Here is an 18144-nt window from a genome sequence, read left to right as displayed (position 1 = left end):
CTGCCCTCAGTTGCCCTCCTATCACCATCACATGTTGTAGCTGGGGTGCTGGCCAGCTGCGGGCATGGGGACACCACCCAGATGCTGCAGGTCACAAGGGTGCCCAGCAGGCTATTCTTTATGCGCAGTGAATGGGTTACAGGAGTCGGGTCATGTTGCTGCATGTTGGGTTGGCAGGTTATCCTGGGGGTGGGGGTGCATCTGCTAGAACTGGCCTGACAGCATAGAGGCTGGCAGCCTCCCAGCCTGAAGCCCCACTGTGCCCTCCGACTCAGTGGGATCTGCCAGGGGCCTGGTTCACCAGAAATGGGTGAGGGGGACAGATCCCATTAGTGTTTCTGTGCTTTGGGGTAAGCCAGGCCACTCAGATGGAAAACCCCAGCACAGTGGAGCATCACAGTGGGACCTAGGCCAGCACTCTAGTGCCATAGGTGGGGACTCTGGTCACTGCAGGAGCCTCTGGAGGAGCTAAGACTGAGAACCATGGGCTACCTTGCCACGGTGTCAGAAGCTCTGTGATGGGGAGCTAGGCTCGTCTGGGGGTAAGTCCTCTTACTTTGTGTAAGGACTGCTGAGTCACTTCTGGGGGAGGAGCAGAGCTGATGTGCCTGCCCACCCTGGCTTGTCATCCTGGAGCCTGGGCACGGAAAAAGCCCTGCCATCCCCTAGCTGCATAGCCCTCACTGTCTCCCGTGGTTTGTTGCTCACAGTTCACCCTGAGTCACCACAGGCTCCCCAACCTCCCGAGCCCAGTGCCTGCTCCACGCCAGGCAGTAAGGCAGGGGCTGGGACACGGCCAGCTGCCCACCCTGACTGCATCACAGGACAGCATGTGTGTGTTGTGCACTGGGTGCATGCATTGGCCAGGGCCTGGGGCAGTGAAGGCCACCAGCCACTGGAGGATGAGTTCTGGGTAGAGCCCCAGGCTAGCCAGGGGCAGGAGATAGAGGTTACCTCTTGGACCCATGACACTTGCTGTTAGCAGAAGGAAACTGAGCAGCGTGTAGGGACAGATGAGGCGCAATCAGGACACACTAGGAAAGTTTCAGGAAATGTAACAGGAAGTCACCCCAGAGCCTAGGCCATGAGAACCAGCCAGGAACCTGTGCAGGCCAGATCCTGTGGGCAGGGGCAAGGTGAGAATGGAGGAGGCCCGCTATGCCAGGAGGGCCATGTGGACAGAAGCGCAGGTGGCCCCATCATTTTCCAGCCTGAGCAGAGGGCCCCGATGGAACTTCTGGCTAGTAGGCTGGACTTCCCTAAGGGACAGTGACATGTAGAGCTGCATCTTGTGGCCTGTCACCCTGCCTTTGGAGCCACTGAGCATGTTGTCCTATTGCAATGGTCACTTCTGTCTAAAGTGACACCGTTCTGACTCAAATACTGTGTGTGCTCCCTAGCATCAGCCACAGATGTGTGATTCAGGTTCCTGTGTGTCCCAGCTGTCTTTGCCAGGCAAGGAAGCTGTGGCCTCACTTCCTGTCATACAGGAGCCCAGAGCCAGCACCGAGAGCAGGCCTCAGGCCACGGGGATAAGCCGAAGTGGCCAGGCTGCTCAGACTACCATCCTTAGGCTGCCACAGTTTGGTTCCCACGTAATCCTGGGCCACCATGCAGGGGTGTGCAGGTCTGCCCCTGTCCCTGGGGGCCTGTGGTGGGTAGGCGGTGGCGCCTGGTTTGGGGTCCCATGAGAAGCACTTCAGAGCCTTTTCTTGTCCCTGACGCATCCACTCTCTGCTGCTCTCATAAGCCATGGAGCCATGGGGGACAGGAGGAAGGGAATCTGCCCAGCATGGTGGAGCCACTAAGGCCAGAATGTCCAGGACCCATCAGGGTGCCCAGTGTGCCAAGGGAAGTTGCATCATGCCAGAACTTTTCCTTCCTGTGATGACAAAGTGGATAGGGCCTCATATCTGTCAGCTCCCAAATATTTACAGGAATCCATAATGGATAAAGGGCATAGCATATGATCCCCCCACGGCATGGCTTCTTGGGCTTGGGACTGTTCTCTACCCTGTGACATCCTACAGCTGGGGCAGGAAGGGCCCCTTGGTGCAGATGACATTGCCATGGCTTCATCTCTCGCTGTACCACGCCCACAGCAAGCTTCTGGTGCCCCATAGGCACATGGCTCTGCCCTGGACATCATCCCGGTGACTCAGGACATTGACAGATCCCCAGCTGGGGTTGACACTCCTGGGCAGTGGGGTCCCTGCAGGTCACCTACTGGACTCCCTTCCTGGAGAACCTGGGCTGCCACCCAGTGCCTCCGCAGTGCCCTTGCCAGTGTTCCATCTGGAGCCAGAGCATACAGTGGCCTAGAGAAGGGAAGGCAGCAGCGCATCAGCCTCCAGGCAGCTGATTTCTGGGGTCTCGTGGCCAGGAGAGGACTGTAATGGAGACTGGAAAAGGTGGCTGGCTTGCAGATGCCAGGTGGGGAGAGGGCATATGTCCCACCCACCCTGCTCTCCCACTCCAGGGTGACTCAGCCACCTAGAACATCCCGCATACGTCACAGCCCCATGGCTGCTCAGCAGGAATGCCCCGGCGGGCTCCACTTCCCCCAGGTTACGGGGGCGCCCAAGGGTAGACAGTGCCCACAGGGCTGCAGCCACATGTGGCTCCAGGGCCTTTGAGTTCTTTGGCCTCCTTGTGCTTTAGTCTCCCCCAGTGGTGTCTGTGTGACACATCAGGGCCCACCATGGTGCATATCCCAGACACCCTCCATCAGAGGCACCAGGACTCAGTCCTGGTTTTGAGTGTAAGTCACTGGGCCAAGGGCAGGACTGGCCTGCAGAGAACAAGGATCTGGGAGCTGGCCTCTCCCCAGGAGATGAGGTAGTGCTGTGTAGCAGTGAGTCCCTAGCAGCTTGTGCACTCCCATCGACATCTTTTTGTTCTTTTTTTTTTTTTTTGGTGGAACCAGGGATTGAACTCGGGCCCTTGTGCTTGCCAGGGAAGTGCTTATTTCCCTGGCCCCATTTTTCTTTCTTTCTTTTTTTTTTTTTTTTTTCTCTCAAGGTACTGGTGATGGAATTGAGCCGCCCCACCTGGTCACTGAGCCTGCAGTTGGCTGCTTGCTTTTGTGTCCTATTGCTCTGGTTTCCCAGCTGGGACGATTAAACGGCCATTGGCGGCAGCCCCAGACTCAGCAGGGATTGAATTGATTCAGGTTGCTGCTCCTACTACCGCCAAGTGGCCTCTAGAGATGCCACTGTGTCCCCGGGGAAATCCCAGGCACTCTGCCTGCTGTTCTCTGCCATGCATGTGGAGGGCCTGGCATGCTGTGTTCTCACACCTCCTCCTCCCTACTGTGTCAGACACTTGCTCTACCAGCTACCTTTTCGTCCAGTTTCATTTGCATATGCAGCTCGGGCCCTCAGGCAGGTGCCTATCCCGGAGCCTCACCCAGCAGCAGTCTTAATACTCACACTCCCAGCCTTGCACTCTGAGATGAAGGCCCAGCTCCATCTGTCTGGTGCTCACTCCTTTCCCAGGTGCCTTGCTACAGAGGGTACAACACAATACAGGGTCTGCACCAGGCATGGTGTGAGAGACAGAGACTCGGCTTTGCAGGGCAGCCCCCGGCCCCAGGAGAAATGCTGGGAGCCGGCTCAGAAGGTCTCCAGTGCAGTGCAGTATGACACTCCCCTCCCCCGTGACTTCTCTGTCCTGGCCGTCAACGGTGGGGACCACCTCCCTGTGCCCTGAGACAGATAGGGCCTGGGCTCCACGGAGCTTCTCAGAGCAGGAGCGGGCACCGGGCCAGGCAGGGTCTTGACTAACGTCGCCTTTGGGACTTGGCTGTTTGTCCTAAGATGGGAGAGGTGGCATCGGTGTGGGTTTCATGATAGTGATTCAGGCTCAGCCTGGTCTTGATGGGTCAGTGGCCAGTGGCAGCTGCTGTGCTGGCCCCCAGGAGGTGCTGTACTCAGTCACTGGTGAGCCCTGTAGGGCCCTGGCTGCAGTATGGCTGTCAGCTGTGGGGAGGTGGAGAAGGCTTGCGTCTTTGTCCCTGGCCTCACCATGTGGGCTCTGTAGACACTGTCATCACTGCAGAGGGAACCAAGGATCATGGCCGCCTGGGCCCTCGGCCCTCCCATCCCTTTGTGTGTACATAGGGCCCACAGGTGCTTCCTGTCACATGTAACCCATGTGACATCCTGCTCTGCCGTGGCCCTCTTTGGGGCCCTGTCCAATTTTGGCAATGCCCCACACTCAGGCACTCAAGCCTTTTTCAAGGTACTAGGGGTTGAACCCAGGACCTTTGCACTGAGCTACATTCCCAGCTCTTTTCACTTTTCATTTTGTAAGAGTCTTACGGAGTTGCCCAGGCTGAGATGGAGTTTTGGATCATCCTGCCTGAGCTTCCCAGAGGACAGGCCCGCAGCACCACACCAGGCTACCACAGCCTTCGTGATTACTATGCTGCTGCTAGCATTAGGCACCTGTGTGTCCCACCTTTTCTTGACAGCCATTCTGTGCACTTGTGCCGGCCTGTGAGCTGTGGGGGTAGGGGCTTGTGGTTTGTATGTATCCTGACAGAGATGGGATATAGCCTCCTGGTGCCCCAAGAAGAAAGATATCAGATGGGGTGTGGGTCAGAGTGAAGGTGCTGGGGCTCGGGAAGGCTGCGTCCATTCGAACCCACGCAGTGGCCAAGGTGACTCCAGCAGATCACAGAGGCCTCTGCACATATTGTGTATAGTGCAGGGCCCTCACCTGGACTCCACAGTCGCTCCTGGCTTTAGGTCTCCAGTTATGGGAAGAGCCAGACCTCATCACAGGTGCCCTCTCAGTAACCCCCACCTTGCCACAACCAGAAATGAAATTGTCTTATAGTACAGCATGCAGAAACACCTAGGAGGTGCTGGGCTGCCCTGGTGCCTTCAGCAGAAGCAGGAGGCAGCCCAGGTGGCCCGAGCATCCCCTCCCTGCCCCTTCCTGCCTGCCTCTCCAGCTGCCCTCTCTGTCCCTTATGGACTTTGCCAAGGGGGTCCAGTTGGGTTGAGAGCTGCTGGCTCTTAGGTTCAGAGGGGTTCTGATTGCAGGCAGGGGCCAGCAGATGGGCCCCAGCCCAGAAGAATAGACACCAGCAGTGAGGTGGGCAGCCCCTGAGCACAGGCCAGGAGCACCTTCCTGTGCCCCACCCTGCCTCTGCAGCTCCCCACTTCCTTCTCACTGGTAACTTCCTTCTTGGTGCCTTGCCCCAGCGGTGCTCGCTGTCCCCCACCTGTGCCATCACCCACCTGTGCTCTCCAAGCACAGCCACAGACTGCTGCCAGTGGAGAGCCTATGGACGTGGGTGTATCCTGGGTGCCCCGTGCTGGAGGACTTGGGCAGTGGCTGTGGGTGGCATCCTGATGCTCCTGCTTTGGCCTCTGGTGTCCCAGGGTGTGTGTCCATGTACACACCAGGATGATGATTCAACAGGACATTAAACACGCCTGGTCCCTTCAGTGTGTTACGCCTCCCGACAGGGCTCCAGAGTAGAGAGCCAAAGTTACTGTGGAGACCCTAGCTGTGCAGTGGGCCCGTGCTGCCTCTGTACCGCAGCGTCAGGGGCAAATTTTAAAGACAGTTGACTGAGTCTCTGAAGAAGGGTGGCAGATTCCAATCAGCTTCTCAGTTATTCCCATGGGGGGCCAGGCAGGGTCACAGCAGCGGTGGGTGGGGCTGCCCTGTCCCTCAGCGTCTGGTCAGGGTCATGGGGTATGCACGTGCCATCACACAGTGACCTAGGCTGCCCGTGCTCCTTAGCCACATAGTCTGTCACTGCCGCCTTCCGTGTCCCTGGCAGGCACAGTGCTGTCCTGCTCACAGGTCTCCCTGCTTCTGTCCTCTAGCTGGTCAGCGAGAAGGTTGGAGGTGCTGAAGGGACCAAGCTGGACGATGACTTCAAGGAGATGGAGAAGGTAAGCAGGAGCCCAGCTCTGTATGACGCAGGCAACCTGGCAGGGCTGTGGAGTAGGGCAGGTGTCACAGGAGCCGGGCTCTGAGGACCAGGCAGGGAGCTGGCTGAGAACCCCACATGCTGCCTGTCTTCACAGAAGGTGGATGTCACCAGCAAGGCCGTGGCAGAAGTGCTGGTTAGAACCATTGAGTACCTGCAGCCCAACCCAGGTAGGATGGCAGCCTGCGGCCTGGCCCCTTGGGTTTCCATGTCCTTCGGAAACCTCTGTGTCACCAGCGTATGAGATGGGAGGGAGGTGGGCTGCGGGCACAGCTGGACTCAGGGGTCCTCAGGCTGTGCCCTTGCTTCCCTCATGGACTTGGGACCAGCATGCAGGGACCTGGCCAGGCTCTGCCCATGGAGTGTGGGACTGGTATCCTGGGCCAAAAGGGAGGTGGATCTTTTACCCAGAACCAAATGTTGCAGGCAGAGAAGCTGGGACCACAGGGCAGGCACCAAAACCAGCAGCAGGCCCCTTATCCCTGTGCCACAGATGAGGGACAGGCAGCTCTTGGTCCCAAAGGGAGTGGGTCCCCTCTCCTGGACACTACTAGCTCTCCCATGTGCTGAACTGAGCATGCTTTAGGACAGGGTGTGAGAGCCTCCAGGGTGCCCACTGGCCCATCCTCTTAACAGCCTCTCGGGCCAAGCTGACGATGCTCAACACTGTGTCCAAGATCCGGGGCCAGGTGAAGAACCCTGGCTACCCGCAGTCAGAGGGGCTGCTGGGCGAGTGCATGATCCGCCACGGGAAGGAGCTGGGCGGCGAGTCCAACTTTGGTGAGCAGCATAGTGTTGGTGTGTGGAGGTGCTCCGCCCAGCTGCGGTGCACATTCCCAGTGTGACACCTACGCCTTCCCAGGTGATGCCCTCCTGGACGCAGGGGAGTCCATGAAGCGCCTGGCTGAGGTGAAGGACTCCCTGGACATTGAGGTCAAGCAGAACTTCATCGACCCCTTACAGAACCTATGCGACAAGGACTTGAAAGAGATCCAGGTGTGCCCCAGCCCAGCCCCCAAGTCATGGGCCACAGGGGAGGGCCACGTTGGGAAGGGGCCTCCCAGCGACCCTGTGCCTCTGCCCACCTGCATGTAGCACCACCTGAAGAAACTGGAGGGCCGCCGCCTGGATTTTGACTACAAGAAGAAACGGCAGGGCAAGATCCCCGATGAGGAGCTGCGCCAGGCCCTGGAGAAGTTCGAGGAGTCTAAGGAGGTGGCGGAGACCAGCATGCACAACCTCCTGGAGACTGATGTGTGTGACTGCGGGGAACGGGGCCAGGCGCGGGCTGGCGCTGCCGTGGGGGCAGCAGGGCAGCCCCTGAGCCCTGCTGGTTCCACTCACAGGTGGAGCAAGTGAGCCAGCTCTCGGCCCTGGTGGACGCGCAGCTGGATTACCACCGGCAGGCCGTGCAGATCCTGGAGGAGTTGGCGGAGAAGCTCAAGCGCAGGTGCGTGCCCGCCTTGCTCAGCCTTGCGCCCTCTGGTGGCCAGCACGAGCGGGACATCTGGCTTTTCTAAAGGTCCCCAGGCTGTCAGACCGGTGAGTCCCCTGCGTGGGCAGGACCTCACTGAGCTCATTCTGGGCCCATGGAGAGGGAAAAAGAGGCCTGAGCCCCAAGAGATCAGAGGAACCAGACAGTTCAGAGCCTGCAAGGACCTCAGGAACTGCCCGCTCTGTATTTCCTTGGTCCTCTGGGAAACGGCTCAGTGAGTGGGGGGCTGGACAGGGCCTAAGGTATCAGCCACCTGCACCCCCAAGCCTGCACCAAACTGGGGCCCGTGGCCCTGCAGCAGGTGGGCTCCTTGCACAGCACTGCTTATCTTGTGCCCACTCCCTTGCAGGGTACGGGAGGCCTCCTCACGCCCCAGGCGGGAGTACAAGCCCAAGCCCCGAGAACCCTACGACCTGGGAGAACCTGAGCAGTCCAATGGAGGCTTCCCCTGCGCTCCAGCCCCCAAGGCCACAGGTAGGGGGTGGGAATACGCAGTGGGTGGCTGGAACTGGAGGGACTCCAGTGACCCAGAGCCCATCAGTCAGCTGCCTCTGTTTTGATAAAGCAACTTCGTCATCTTTCCGATCTTCTGACAAGCCCATCCGGACGCCCAGCAGGAATATGCGTGAGTGTCCCCAAGGGTCCCTGAGGGCACAGGTCCTCCCTGCACATGGCTGAACCGGTTGTTCTAGAAAGATCTCTCTCCTTCCTTCCCCATGAACGTCGGCTCCCCCATGGCTGTGGGTCCTCCTGCGCTATGATTTCCTGCCTACACCCATCAAGCAGTAGGGAGCTGTGGGGCCGAAAGGCCAAGAGCCTTGGGCCTGAGGCCTTGGCCTCAGTGCACTGAAGGGCTGCCCCATCCCTAGCTTGAGGCTGTGTGCACAGTGGCCCCAGGGCTCTGGTCACCCCAGATCAACCCCATGGGCCAAGTGTCCTGAGCCCCTCAGGAGCTGCTTTGGTGGCCGCTGCAGCAAGTGTCTACCCGTCTTCCCTTTGACACCCCTCACCCAGAGCAGGGGAAGGGGCTTCTCATCCTTCCCCACCTTTGGCTGCCGGCTGCACACCCTCATTCTCTTCCCACCCCCAGCACCCCTGGACCAGCCAAGCTGCAAGGCGCTTTACGACTTTGAGCCTGAGAATGACGGCGAGCTGGGCTTCCATGAGGGCGACGTCATCACACTCACCAACCAGATTGACGAGAACTGGTACGAGGGCATGCTGCACGGCCAATCAGGCTTCTTCCCCCTCAGCTACGTGGAGGTGCTTGTGCCACTCCCCCAGTGAGTCGGTGCTCCACTCAGCACTGCCCACACTAGTGCTCGTCCGTGCAGGGCTGGGCCAGGCCACACTAAGGTGCTCTCAGAAACACTAACGTTCCTCCCCACCCCACCTGGCCCCTCATCCTGACCAGGGGCCCAGCCCCAGTCCTGCTGCCTTAATAGGGCAGGTGGTTGAGCAGGGCCTTGGCCACCACCCTGGTGTTTAGACCCCTCCCAGCCCGTTGCTGGCGATGGGCCATGGCACCTTCTGGGGACTTCCCAGGCACAAATGTCCCTTGCTCTGCCCACATATAACCCTTTTTCTGGGGAGTTGGAGGTCCCAACCTCCAGCCTGCCACCAGCTCCCCCTGTGGCCTGGACCAGACCACAGGGTACCACCAGCTCCCATCCTTCTGATGCTGCCTGGCCAGGCATCTCTGGCACAAGCTGCCACCATCAGCTATGGGGACCACTGCCTGGCCTCCCTTGCCAACGTCAAGCACAAAGCTCTGAGAACAAGTATCCCCAGTCCCCAGCCCCTCCTCCCAGAGCTGCCATCACCCATCACCTGGGACCAGTGGGCTGGTGGGCTTCTCGTACCTCCGGACCCCTGCTGGCTTCCGCTTCCTCTGCTCTTCCAAAGGCCAGCTGATGGGAGGAACTCTAGGGCTGGCCATTCACATTCCCTCCACCGGGGACCCGCACAGACCCTGGGACCTGGGCTCTGCCCTTCCTCACACCCTCTTGTCACTGTCACATGGGGTGCATAACCCCAGCCTGGTTTGTAGTCCAGGGCAAATCAATAATGTATTCCTGTCTTTTTTAAAAAGTATTAAATGAGTCTTTCTACAACCCCCGGCCTCATCTTGTGCAGGGGAGCCTGGGTACCACAGCACCTGCACCTTCTTCCCCATGCCCAGGAAACCTCTAGTGCTATGAGGCTGGAGACCCCCGCCCAGCCACAGTGACACTGCTGTCTGCTCTGGATTCTTTATTGTCAGAGCCTCTGGGTCATGCAGGGTGGTGACAGTAACAGATGCAGCCACTGTCACCAGAGCCACCTGGCGGATGAGGTGGGAAGAGGGTGCAGGGAGCTCAGCCCGCCTGCTTGAGGACGCTGTACACCTGCTCCAGCACGTGGCTCAGCCCCTGGTCCTTGGGCGTCCTGCTGGCCAAGGAGATCTGCAGGGAGCAGGGCTGGGGTTGGGCTACCGCGGGGGACATGGGCCAACTTCCTTACCCACCGTCACTGGGCACAGTGGGGGCCCATACCCCTGCCTGGTGCAGCACCTGCTCGCCGGCAGTGGAAAAGCCCGCAAAGTGGAGCAAGCTGGACCACAGAGATACCTCAGTGGTCTAAGCGCCTGCCTGGCAAGCACAATGACCCAGGTTCAATTCCCTGCACTGCATGCTGTGCCAGCCCAGCCCCAGTTGCACCAAGCCAGCTACTAAAACCAGGTGTGGTGCACACCTGTAATCCCAGTGCTGGAGGCTGAAACAGGAGGATCACTATGAGTCCGAGCTATGTAGTGAACCCTGGACCAAATATGTGAAATTAAAAAGTCTTTTCTGAGAATGACTTTTGGGTAGGAAGCAAGGGGGCACTGAGAAGGTGTCTCGTTCCTGACGCAAATTCCCAGGTGAGGGGACCAAGTTAGAGCAGCTGCCCAGGCAGAGGGGCAAGCTGAGACGCACCCATGTGCCCTGGCTGGAAGCCTGGGACAGAGACCCTTACATGGGGACATCCCCAAGGGGTCAGGAGCTCTGGGCTTCCCAGTGTTATTTCTGTTTGGTGCCAGGGTAGAACCTGGGGCCTTTGGCTTGCTGAGTGCCCCCCTCACCCCCCCTCTAAGCTGCATCTCTTCCTCACTCTGCTCCAGCCCTGGGTGTCCTGGGGCCCACACCAGCTCACCTTGAGCTTGTCGAGGTAGCTGTGCTCCGAGCTCCAGGCCTCCTGGAACCTCACGAGATCGGGGGCGCCCTTGTAGAAGTCCACAAGCAGCATCTGCACGGCAGGACACAGGCTCCTGCTCCCTCCCTCCCTGCAGCCTGCAGCGGCAACCAAGTTCCACCAGCAGGGTGACAGACACAAGGGCCACAAAGGAGATTGGGTAGCCTAGCAGGAGGCCATGTGGGCCACATCCTAGAGATCTTAGGGGGAGGATGAGTGCCCCCTAAATGCAGTCTGGTGTGCACCCTAAGTCTGCACTGTAACTCCAGGGCCCTGGTGCCTCAGTCCAGCCTCAGCCCAAGCAGTTAACACCCCTGAGGCCGAAAGATGCAGTGATCAAGTCCAGCTTTTTTGTTGTGGTCTTGGTTTTTGTTTTGGGGGTTGAGACAAGTTCTTACTATGTAGTCCAGGTTGGCCTCAAACCTGTGATCCTCTTGTCTTAGCCTCCTGTGTGCCAACACACCCAGCCTCAGCTTTTTTTTTTTTTTTTTAATAACACTGACTGTTATTAAAAACAACTGTTATTGTTTTCAATAGCTATTGAAAACATCCACCCTGGGGCCAGGGAGATAGCTCAAGCACAAGAGCCCGAGTTCAATCCCAGTTCCACCAAAAAAAAAAAAGAAAGAAAACGTCCATCCTACCTGGAGAATACAGCTCAGTGGCAGAGTTCTTGCCTAGCCTGCGTGAGACCCTGGGTTCTACCCCCAGCCCCAGGAAAGCAAAACCACGTTGGGGGTGTCACGCATGTGACACTACCATCCAGCCTTCTGTCTCTCCTTGGAGGCTGGACTAGTGGGAGCCCCAGGCCATAACGCATCTAGCAGCCTGGGAGCCGTCCTCAGCACGCCCCAAGCCCCAGCCGCCCATGGGGAGATGCGCACCATCTCGTGGAGGAGGTCGTTGGTCAGGAAGCTGTCCTGCACATAGGCCATCTCCACATCCATGGGGATGCCGTAGTCACTGGGCCTTTGCTGGGGAGGGGGCAAGAGAAGCACAGGTGTGAGGTCCTAGGGACAGGCTAGACCCCCACTAAGGTCTATTGCTCAAAGCCATGTGGGGATGTCACAGAAGCCAGCAGTTTGGCCAGGGGGACAGAGTGGCTCATGTCTGACCCCAGGTGGGACCTGGGGGATGAAACCAGGCTGGGGTCAAGAAGGAAGCCGATTTGGACTACCTGGGCCCCACACCAGGCCCTCTGCCAAGCCTCCAGGTAACCATCATGTCCCTGTTCAGGGATAGGAGTCACTGAGGCCCCAGCTCCCGGTGGGCCCCAGAACCACAGGCTTCAGCCTTGGGGGTCCGCAGCTCTCCCAGCCAGGCCCCAACACCACGCCTCCTGCCCCTCGGAGCTCGCACGGCAGCCCTCCTACCTCTGGAGGCGGCATGACCCAGAATGGCGCAATCTTGGATTCAGGGCCTGGGTTGCCGGTGTAGTAGGGAGCTAGGGGCAGACAGGAAGAGAGGGCTGGGACCTGGGTCAGGAGCTAGCACACCCCCCCCCCCACCAACCATGCCAGGCAGTGCCTCACAGCAGAGTAGGGCAAGGCAGGGCTGGAAGCCGTTGCTGGCGCCCTGCAGCCGCAGCTGGTAGTCCATCTGCGCGTCGATGTCCTGCAGCGAGGGCAGCGCTGGGCTGTGTGGGTGGCTGTGGTACCAGCCCACCAGGGACAGGCCCCGCAGGAACAGGCTCTGGTAGATCTGGAGACAGGGACTCGCACGTGACCTACCGGGACCCGGCTGAATGCCAAGCCCCAGCCCTGCTGTCATCTACACGGTACCAGTATGGGGACAGCCAAGGAAAGACAGCTACAAGCCAGGTGCCCTGGGACACACCTGTCATCTCGGGGCTGCAAAGGAGGAGTACAAGCCCCAGGCCAGCCTGGGCAACTCAGCAGGTCTGCTGCACACCTGTAATCCCAGTATTCTGGGAGGCCGAGGCAGGAGGATTACAAATTTGAGCCCAGCCTGGGGAACTTAGTGAGGCCCAACTTAAAATATAAAAAGGGTGGGGAATATAGTTTGGTGGTAGTGGGTCAATCTCAGTACTGCAAAAAGAGGGATGGTAGCCATGCATAGACTTAAGCAGGTGGGGACATTCACAGATGTCACAAAAGGAGGTTGAGACTGCTTAGTTCAGTGCCACAACAGAACACTGTCACTCACAGGGCCTATAAGGCACCAAACCTAAAACTTGGGTTTTACAGATGCGGAAACTGAGGCTGGGGAAGGGGCTGGCAGGGTCCCAGCAGATACTATGCTCCCTGAGAGGACAGCATGGCCTCCCTGGCCCTCCCAGGCAGCCCCTCACCTCCTCCTCTGTGGCAGCTGCAGCCTCAGCATCCCCAAGCCGGCTCCGACAGGGGAAGGCCCTCAGCACTGTGAGCACTGTGTGGGGAGAAGCAGGCGTCCATCCTGGCCCCAAATGCCCCACCCACCAGGCCCCGGATACCCACTCTGACTGTTGATGTCCCAGCGGCCCCCCAGGTAACCCACGACCTCGCTCCGTGTCAGGTGGCTGTGGAAGTCCTGAGTGGGGAGGGAAACACTGGGTCAGGCTCCTGCCCCATTCAGGGGCCAGAGCCCACTTTCTCCTTCATTTATTGTACACTTACTGCTTACCAAAAACATTTATTGAACACCTACTGTTTATTTGTGTGTGTGTGTGTGTATTTGGTACAGGGTCTCACTACGTAGGTCAGACTCGTAGTGATCCTCCTGTTTTCAGCCTCCCCAACGCTGGGATTACAGGTGTGCACCACCATGGCTGGTCTCAGTGGCCAGCTTAGCATGCCCAGGGGGCAGGGATGACACAGCATGTGGTGCCAGGGATGGAACCCCGGTCCCTGCACTTGCCTGAGCAGGCACTTAGCCCGCTCAGCTATCTCACACTGGTCCTTCGCCTACTGTTTACTGCTAACGGTTTTTGAGCACTTACATGGGACTCCCTCCCAAGTGTCCCATGCCCTAGAACCCACTGCCCCCCAAAACAGAGGGACAGGGTGGCAGGCACCTGGGTCACATACCAGCAGGAACAGCACATTGCTGGAAACAGCCACGTTGAATGGCTGGAACTTGTTGATGGCTGAGAAGGATGTGACTTCCACCAGGGTGTGGGGGCTCCTGGGATGGAGGACAGGGGGGTCACAGCCTCAGGAACCCCCAAGTTCATCCCTCACCCCCTAAACCAGCTCCCTGCCCCCTCCCTGCTGCTCTGAGGTTGTGACCACGCCCCCTTGCTCCCTGACACCTACCAAGGCCTCCAAGGGGACCAGGGGTGGTATGGGCTCTGTATTTCTGACCTGGCAGAGTCTCGACTGCCCAGCATGCAGTAGCGGACTGGCACTCGGATCTTACTTTCTATGCGTTTCCCTGGAGGCGTGGCCTCTGGGGAGGGGACAGAGCGGGAAGAAAAGCAGTGTCAGTCTCACCCCAGCCCACCTGGAGATCAAAGGAAGGAGGATCAAGAAAAGGGAGGGAGGGGCTGGAGAGATGGCTCAGTGGTCTAAAGCGCCTACTTGGAACAAGCTTGGCAAAGCACAGGGACCACGGTTCGATCCCCCAGCACCACATGCCAGCCAGCTGCGCCCCCTGGTGGGCTGAGCTGGCCACCCACCCCCCCCCCCCCCCCCCCCACACAATAAATAAATGTTTAAAAAAAAAAAGAAAAGGGAGGGAAAAATGTCTAAAGGTGGCCTTAAAAAAAAAAAAAATCAGACTGTGAAAGCAGGCAGTGTAGCACAAGCCTCTAATCCCAGCACTGGGGAGGCTGAGGCAGGAGGATCCCTTTGAATTTAAGGTCCTTCTGGGCTGCACAGCCCAAGACCAGCCTGAATTACATATCAAGTCCCTGTCTCAAAAATAAAATAAAATGTCAGTGAGACCAGGAAATCAGCACATAAAGAAGATGGGGGGGGGGGAGCCAGCCAGATAGCTCAGCAGATTAAAGCTCCTGCTTTGACAGAGCGCAGTTGTTGGGGTTCAATCCCTGACGTACCATGCTGGCTCTGCCCTCGGGGTGGGCTGAGATGGCCATTGAGACTGGGCAATTCAGACTGGGCATGGTGGCTTAAGCCTATAATCCCAGCACTTGGGAGGCTGAAAACAGAAGAATCACTACAAGTCAGATCCATGTAGTGAGATACTGTACACCCTGTCCTAAATTCATTAAAAAAAAAAAAAAAAAAGAAGACAGGGTTCAATCCCTGGCATGCCATGCTGTCCCTGCCTGGGGGTGGGGTGGGGGGACTGAGACTGGGTATGGTGGCACGTGCCTGTAATCCCAGCACTTGGGAGGCTGAAAACAAGATGATCATTATGGGTCTGATCTGTGTAGTGAGACCCTGTAGACCCAGTACTAAAATACATCTTTAAAAAAAAAAAAAAAAAAAAGAAAGAAAGAAGGATCCAGAAACGTAGCATCAGAGTTTAAGAAGTGAGCCAGGGATATAGCTCAGTGGCATAAATGCCTGCCTGGCAAGTATAAGGTCCTGAGTTCGATCCCTGATACTGCAAAAAATAAAATAAAAATAAAAAAGTTTAAGAAGTGAGGCAGGGAAGCTCAGTAGGGTGGCATACACCTGTCATCCCAGCACTTTGGGAAGCTGAGGCAGGAAATGGAAAGTTCAAGTGTAGCCTGAAGAATCTGGCAAGGCCCCATCTCAAAACAGGGCTGGGGGCCGGGGAGATAGCTCAGTAGAATAAGCGATTGCCTGAGTTCAATCCTCGGTTCTGGGGGGAAAAAAAGAGTGGAATATCGAGGGCCCACCTTTGCCCAGCCTTCTTCCCCCCCCTCCACTCCCCGCTGCCCCTCACCGGGGTGGGCAGTCTCCGTGGGACCCTTCCCAGGGGGTTTCCGACTCTTGTCCTCCGTTGAGACCCCCACCAGAGCCTCCTCCTCCTCTTCCTCCATCAGCAGCTCCTCCTCTTCCGCTTCGCTGGCTGGGCTCTGGTGGGGCAGGGGCAGCACAGAGCCTCAGCAGGACGGCCTCTCACCCCCATCTTCCCTCCAGCCAGTGCACGCACAGATCAGTCACCCATCGCGGAGGTCCCAGGCTTGAACTCTGCCGCTCGCCCTTACACACTATGCGAGCTCCCTAACCTCCCTGGGCTGCTTTCACCTGTGAAATGGCACAGTGATCACGGGCCCCAAAAGGGGAAATAAGACCCATGAGTGCCGAACACCCTGCTACCCTCACAGGGATTAGTATAACATCCCTCAATTCCCTCTTTCCCCACTGTTTCACAACTCGGAGTCCCAAGTTACCTCTTTGACTCTAAATCCATCCCTGTCCACTGTCAGCACTGCCCGACCCAGCAGCTGCCCCCTCCTCCCACCTGCCCAGCTTTTCTTTCCCCCAGTTGTACCCAGGAATGGGTGGTTCCTCATGCCTCTTTCACGCTCGCGCTCATATAGTCCTCCCCGCAGTGGCCACGAGATGGCGCCACGACCACGAGATCGGGTCCCTCCAGCCTCGTCCTCAGACCCCACGACTCCCGACTCCCACCTCCCCGGAGCCAAAGTCCAAATCCTCCTTCCGGCCGCCCTCCCCCCCACCCCCGCAACTTCTCACTCCCTGTGCTTCGGCACACGGCCTCCTTGCTGCTCCTTTGCACGGGCCGTGTCCTCCCCTCCTGTAGCTCTCTACCCAGCTGTAACCTACTCCTCAGCCCAGTTGTGGAGAGGTCATGTCTACTTCCACACCCCTAATTCAATAGTGAGTCAGGGAGGACAAACCTCGTCGGCAACAGTAACGGGGATGTGGAGCTGGTGTCGCCGCAGCCAGGCAGCCTTATACTTGTCCAGTTTCTGGCCCTTGTACTTGACCGAGGCCCAGCCACAGCCAGACTTCTTGGCTGGGTTGACCAGCTTCTTGCAGTGGGTGGCCCAGGCACTGGGGGAGTTGAACACCTGCCCGGTTTCTTGCCACACAATCCTCCCATCAGGCTGCAGGTCTCCAATGAACTTCTTCCCCTAAGGATGAGGAGATAGGGTCTCTCTTGATTAATCAGCGGGATGTGGTGGAACACATGGTCATCCCAGCACTCCGGGAGGCTGAGGCAAGATTTCCAGTCCAAGGCCAACAAGAGCAACTTACCAAAACCCTGTCTCAAAGTTAAAAAAAGGAAAAAAAAAAAAAAAAAAAAAAAAAAAGCATTAACAGTAGAGGGCCAGACAAATAGCTCAGTAGATTAAAGCACCTGCAAGCAGGTGCAGGAGCCCGGGGTTTAATCCCCAGGCCTGCAGTGCCTGCCCCGGCCCCAGCCCTGGGGGCACTGAGATGGCTATTGCGACTGGGCGTGGTGGCACATGCCTGTAATCCCAGTTTTTGGGAAGCTGTAAACAGCTGGATCACTACGAGTCTGATCTAGTAGTGAGACCCCGAATGCCCTGTAGACCCTTCCCTAAAATACAAAAAAAAAAAGATGGAAATAATGACACACCGCATAATAAAGCTCTTTCTTTCTTTCTGGGAAATTGCTGTTTGCTGAAGGCTTTATTCACTTAATGCTTGTGCAAGGGTCTTGGGAAGAAAAATAACCCATTTTACAGATGAGGAAACTGTTGCTACCACAGAGAGGCTGAAGGAAGTCACAGCCAGGTCAGCAATGGTATAGCCCGTCTTCCCTATGCAGGTGGGGGGGGGGAGGCTCTTTCTTTGCCTCAGTTTCTCTTTGGCAAAATGGTGTTCTGTGTGTGCTTGTGTTAGTACTGGGTACTGAACCAAGATCTTACATCCCCAGACCTTTATTATAAAATTTTTACTTTGAGACAGGGTTTTACTAGGTCACCAACTTGCCATGCCGGGCTCAAATTCGAGTTTTTTTCCCCTCAGTGCCTTAGAGTACTGGAGGTCACAGACGGACCACCACAAGAGGCTGGAACGTGGCACTCAATGAACCACGTCCTCCAGCCCAGAAGACCTCCATCCTGAGTCTGGATACTCCGTGCCTCAGTTTCTCCTCCTCATATACATACGGGATCATCCTGCAGCAAGAGCCCCGGGGTTCAGTTTCGCCCTTGCCGGAACCTGATGGGGTGCAAGGTGCGCGCTCACCAGGTAGTAGATGGAGAGCACCCCGGCGCCCGGCTCCAGCAGCGCGTCCTTGAGCAGCACTCGCAGCGTGACCGCACGCCGGGTGAGCGCGCCGCAGATCCCGATCGCGGCCCCACCGACCGCGCCACCGCCACTTCCGCCGCCGCCACCGCCTCCTCCACTGCCGCCGCCGCGTCCGCCGCCCAAGACTGCTGGCCGCTCGGGGTCCTCGGTCTCCGCCTCCTCCTCGTCCTCATCCGGCGCCTCGTCGCCCGCGCCGCCCGCAGGGGACAGAGGCTCAGGAGCTGCGGGGGCACCGCCAGGATGCAGAGGGCCGCGCGCATCCCCGGGTCCCACACCCCGAGCCCCGCGACCCGCCGGCACCGCAGCCGCCATGGCCGCCGCGCCCCGCGCCCTGCGCGGCCTCTCCGCCACGTGACCCGGCC

General features: G+C 58.1%; 2 protein-coding genes across 5 annotated transcripts in view; one reads left to right on the top strand and one right to left on the bottom strand.

Moving 5' to 3' along the window:
• The window catches only part of Sh3gl1 (SH3 domain containing GRB2 like 1, endophilin A2), a 29483-nt gene extending 19927 nt beyond the window's left edge, over positions 1 to 9556 (top strand). The window contains exons 2-10 of one of the 3 annotated variants that reach the window (XM_023716969.1): positions 5847 to 5915; positions 6051 to 6123; positions 6590 to 6733; positions 6816 to 6949; positions 7049 to 7207; positions 7300 to 7403; positions 7798 to 7922; positions 8017 to 8073; positions 8539 to 9556. In XM_023716969.1, coding sequence (XP_023572737.1) covers positions 5847 to 5915; positions 6051 to 6123; positions 6590 to 6733; positions 6816 to 6949; positions 7049 to 7207; positions 7300 to 7403; positions 7798 to 7922; positions 8017 to 8073; positions 8539 to 8735 — 1062 coding nt within the window. In that variant the 3' untranslated portion in view covers positions 8736 to 9556. Of the gene's footprint in view, positions 1 to 5846; positions 5916 to 6050; positions 6124 to 6589; positions 6734 to 6815; positions 6950 to 7048; positions 7208 to 7299; positions 7404 to 7797; positions 7923 to 8013; positions 8074 to 8538 lie in introns of all 3 variants that reach the window. The other 2 variants (XM_004632749.3, XM_023716970.1) reach the window with 2 other exon arrangements.
• A 130-nt stretch (positions 9557 to 9686) lies between these two features.
• Positions 9687 to 18122, bottom strand: Mpnd (MPN domain containing). 2 transcript variants are annotated; one of them, XM_023716968.1, is made up of 12 exons: positions 17720 to 18122; positions 16399 to 16635; positions 15477 to 15609; positions 13964 to 14048; positions 13688 to 13784; positions 13118 to 13190; positions 12973 to 13049; positions 12194 to 12362; positions 12035 to 12105; positions 11546 to 11635; positions 10623 to 10715; positions 9687 to 9907 (listed from the first exon to the last, which is right to left on the bottom strand). In XM_023716968.1, exons 1-12 carry the CDS (start codon positions 18092 to 18094, stop codon positions 9806 to 9808), a joined length of 1602 nt encoding a protein of 533 aa, XP_023572736.1. In that variant the 5' UTR covers positions 18095 to 18122; the 3' UTR covers positions 9687 to 9805. The 2 variants fall into 2 exon arrangements, with proteins under 2 accessions (XP_023572736.1, XP_012370521.1); XM_012515067.2 differs by having other exon boundaries at positions 9687 to 9892.
• Between the last annotated feature and the right edge of the window lie 22 nt (positions 18123 to 18144).

Source organism: Octodon degus, unplaced genomic scaffold, assembly GCF_000260255.1.
Source record: "Octodon degus isolate 3935 unplaced genomic scaffold, OctDeg1.0 scaffold00050, whole genome shotgun sequence".
In the NCBI taxonomy this organism is placed as follows: domain Eukaryota; kingdom Metazoa; phylum Chordata; class Mammalia; order Rodentia; family Octodontidae; genus Octodon; species Octodon degus.
This window is presented reverse-complemented; position numbering and strand designations above follow the sequence as displayed.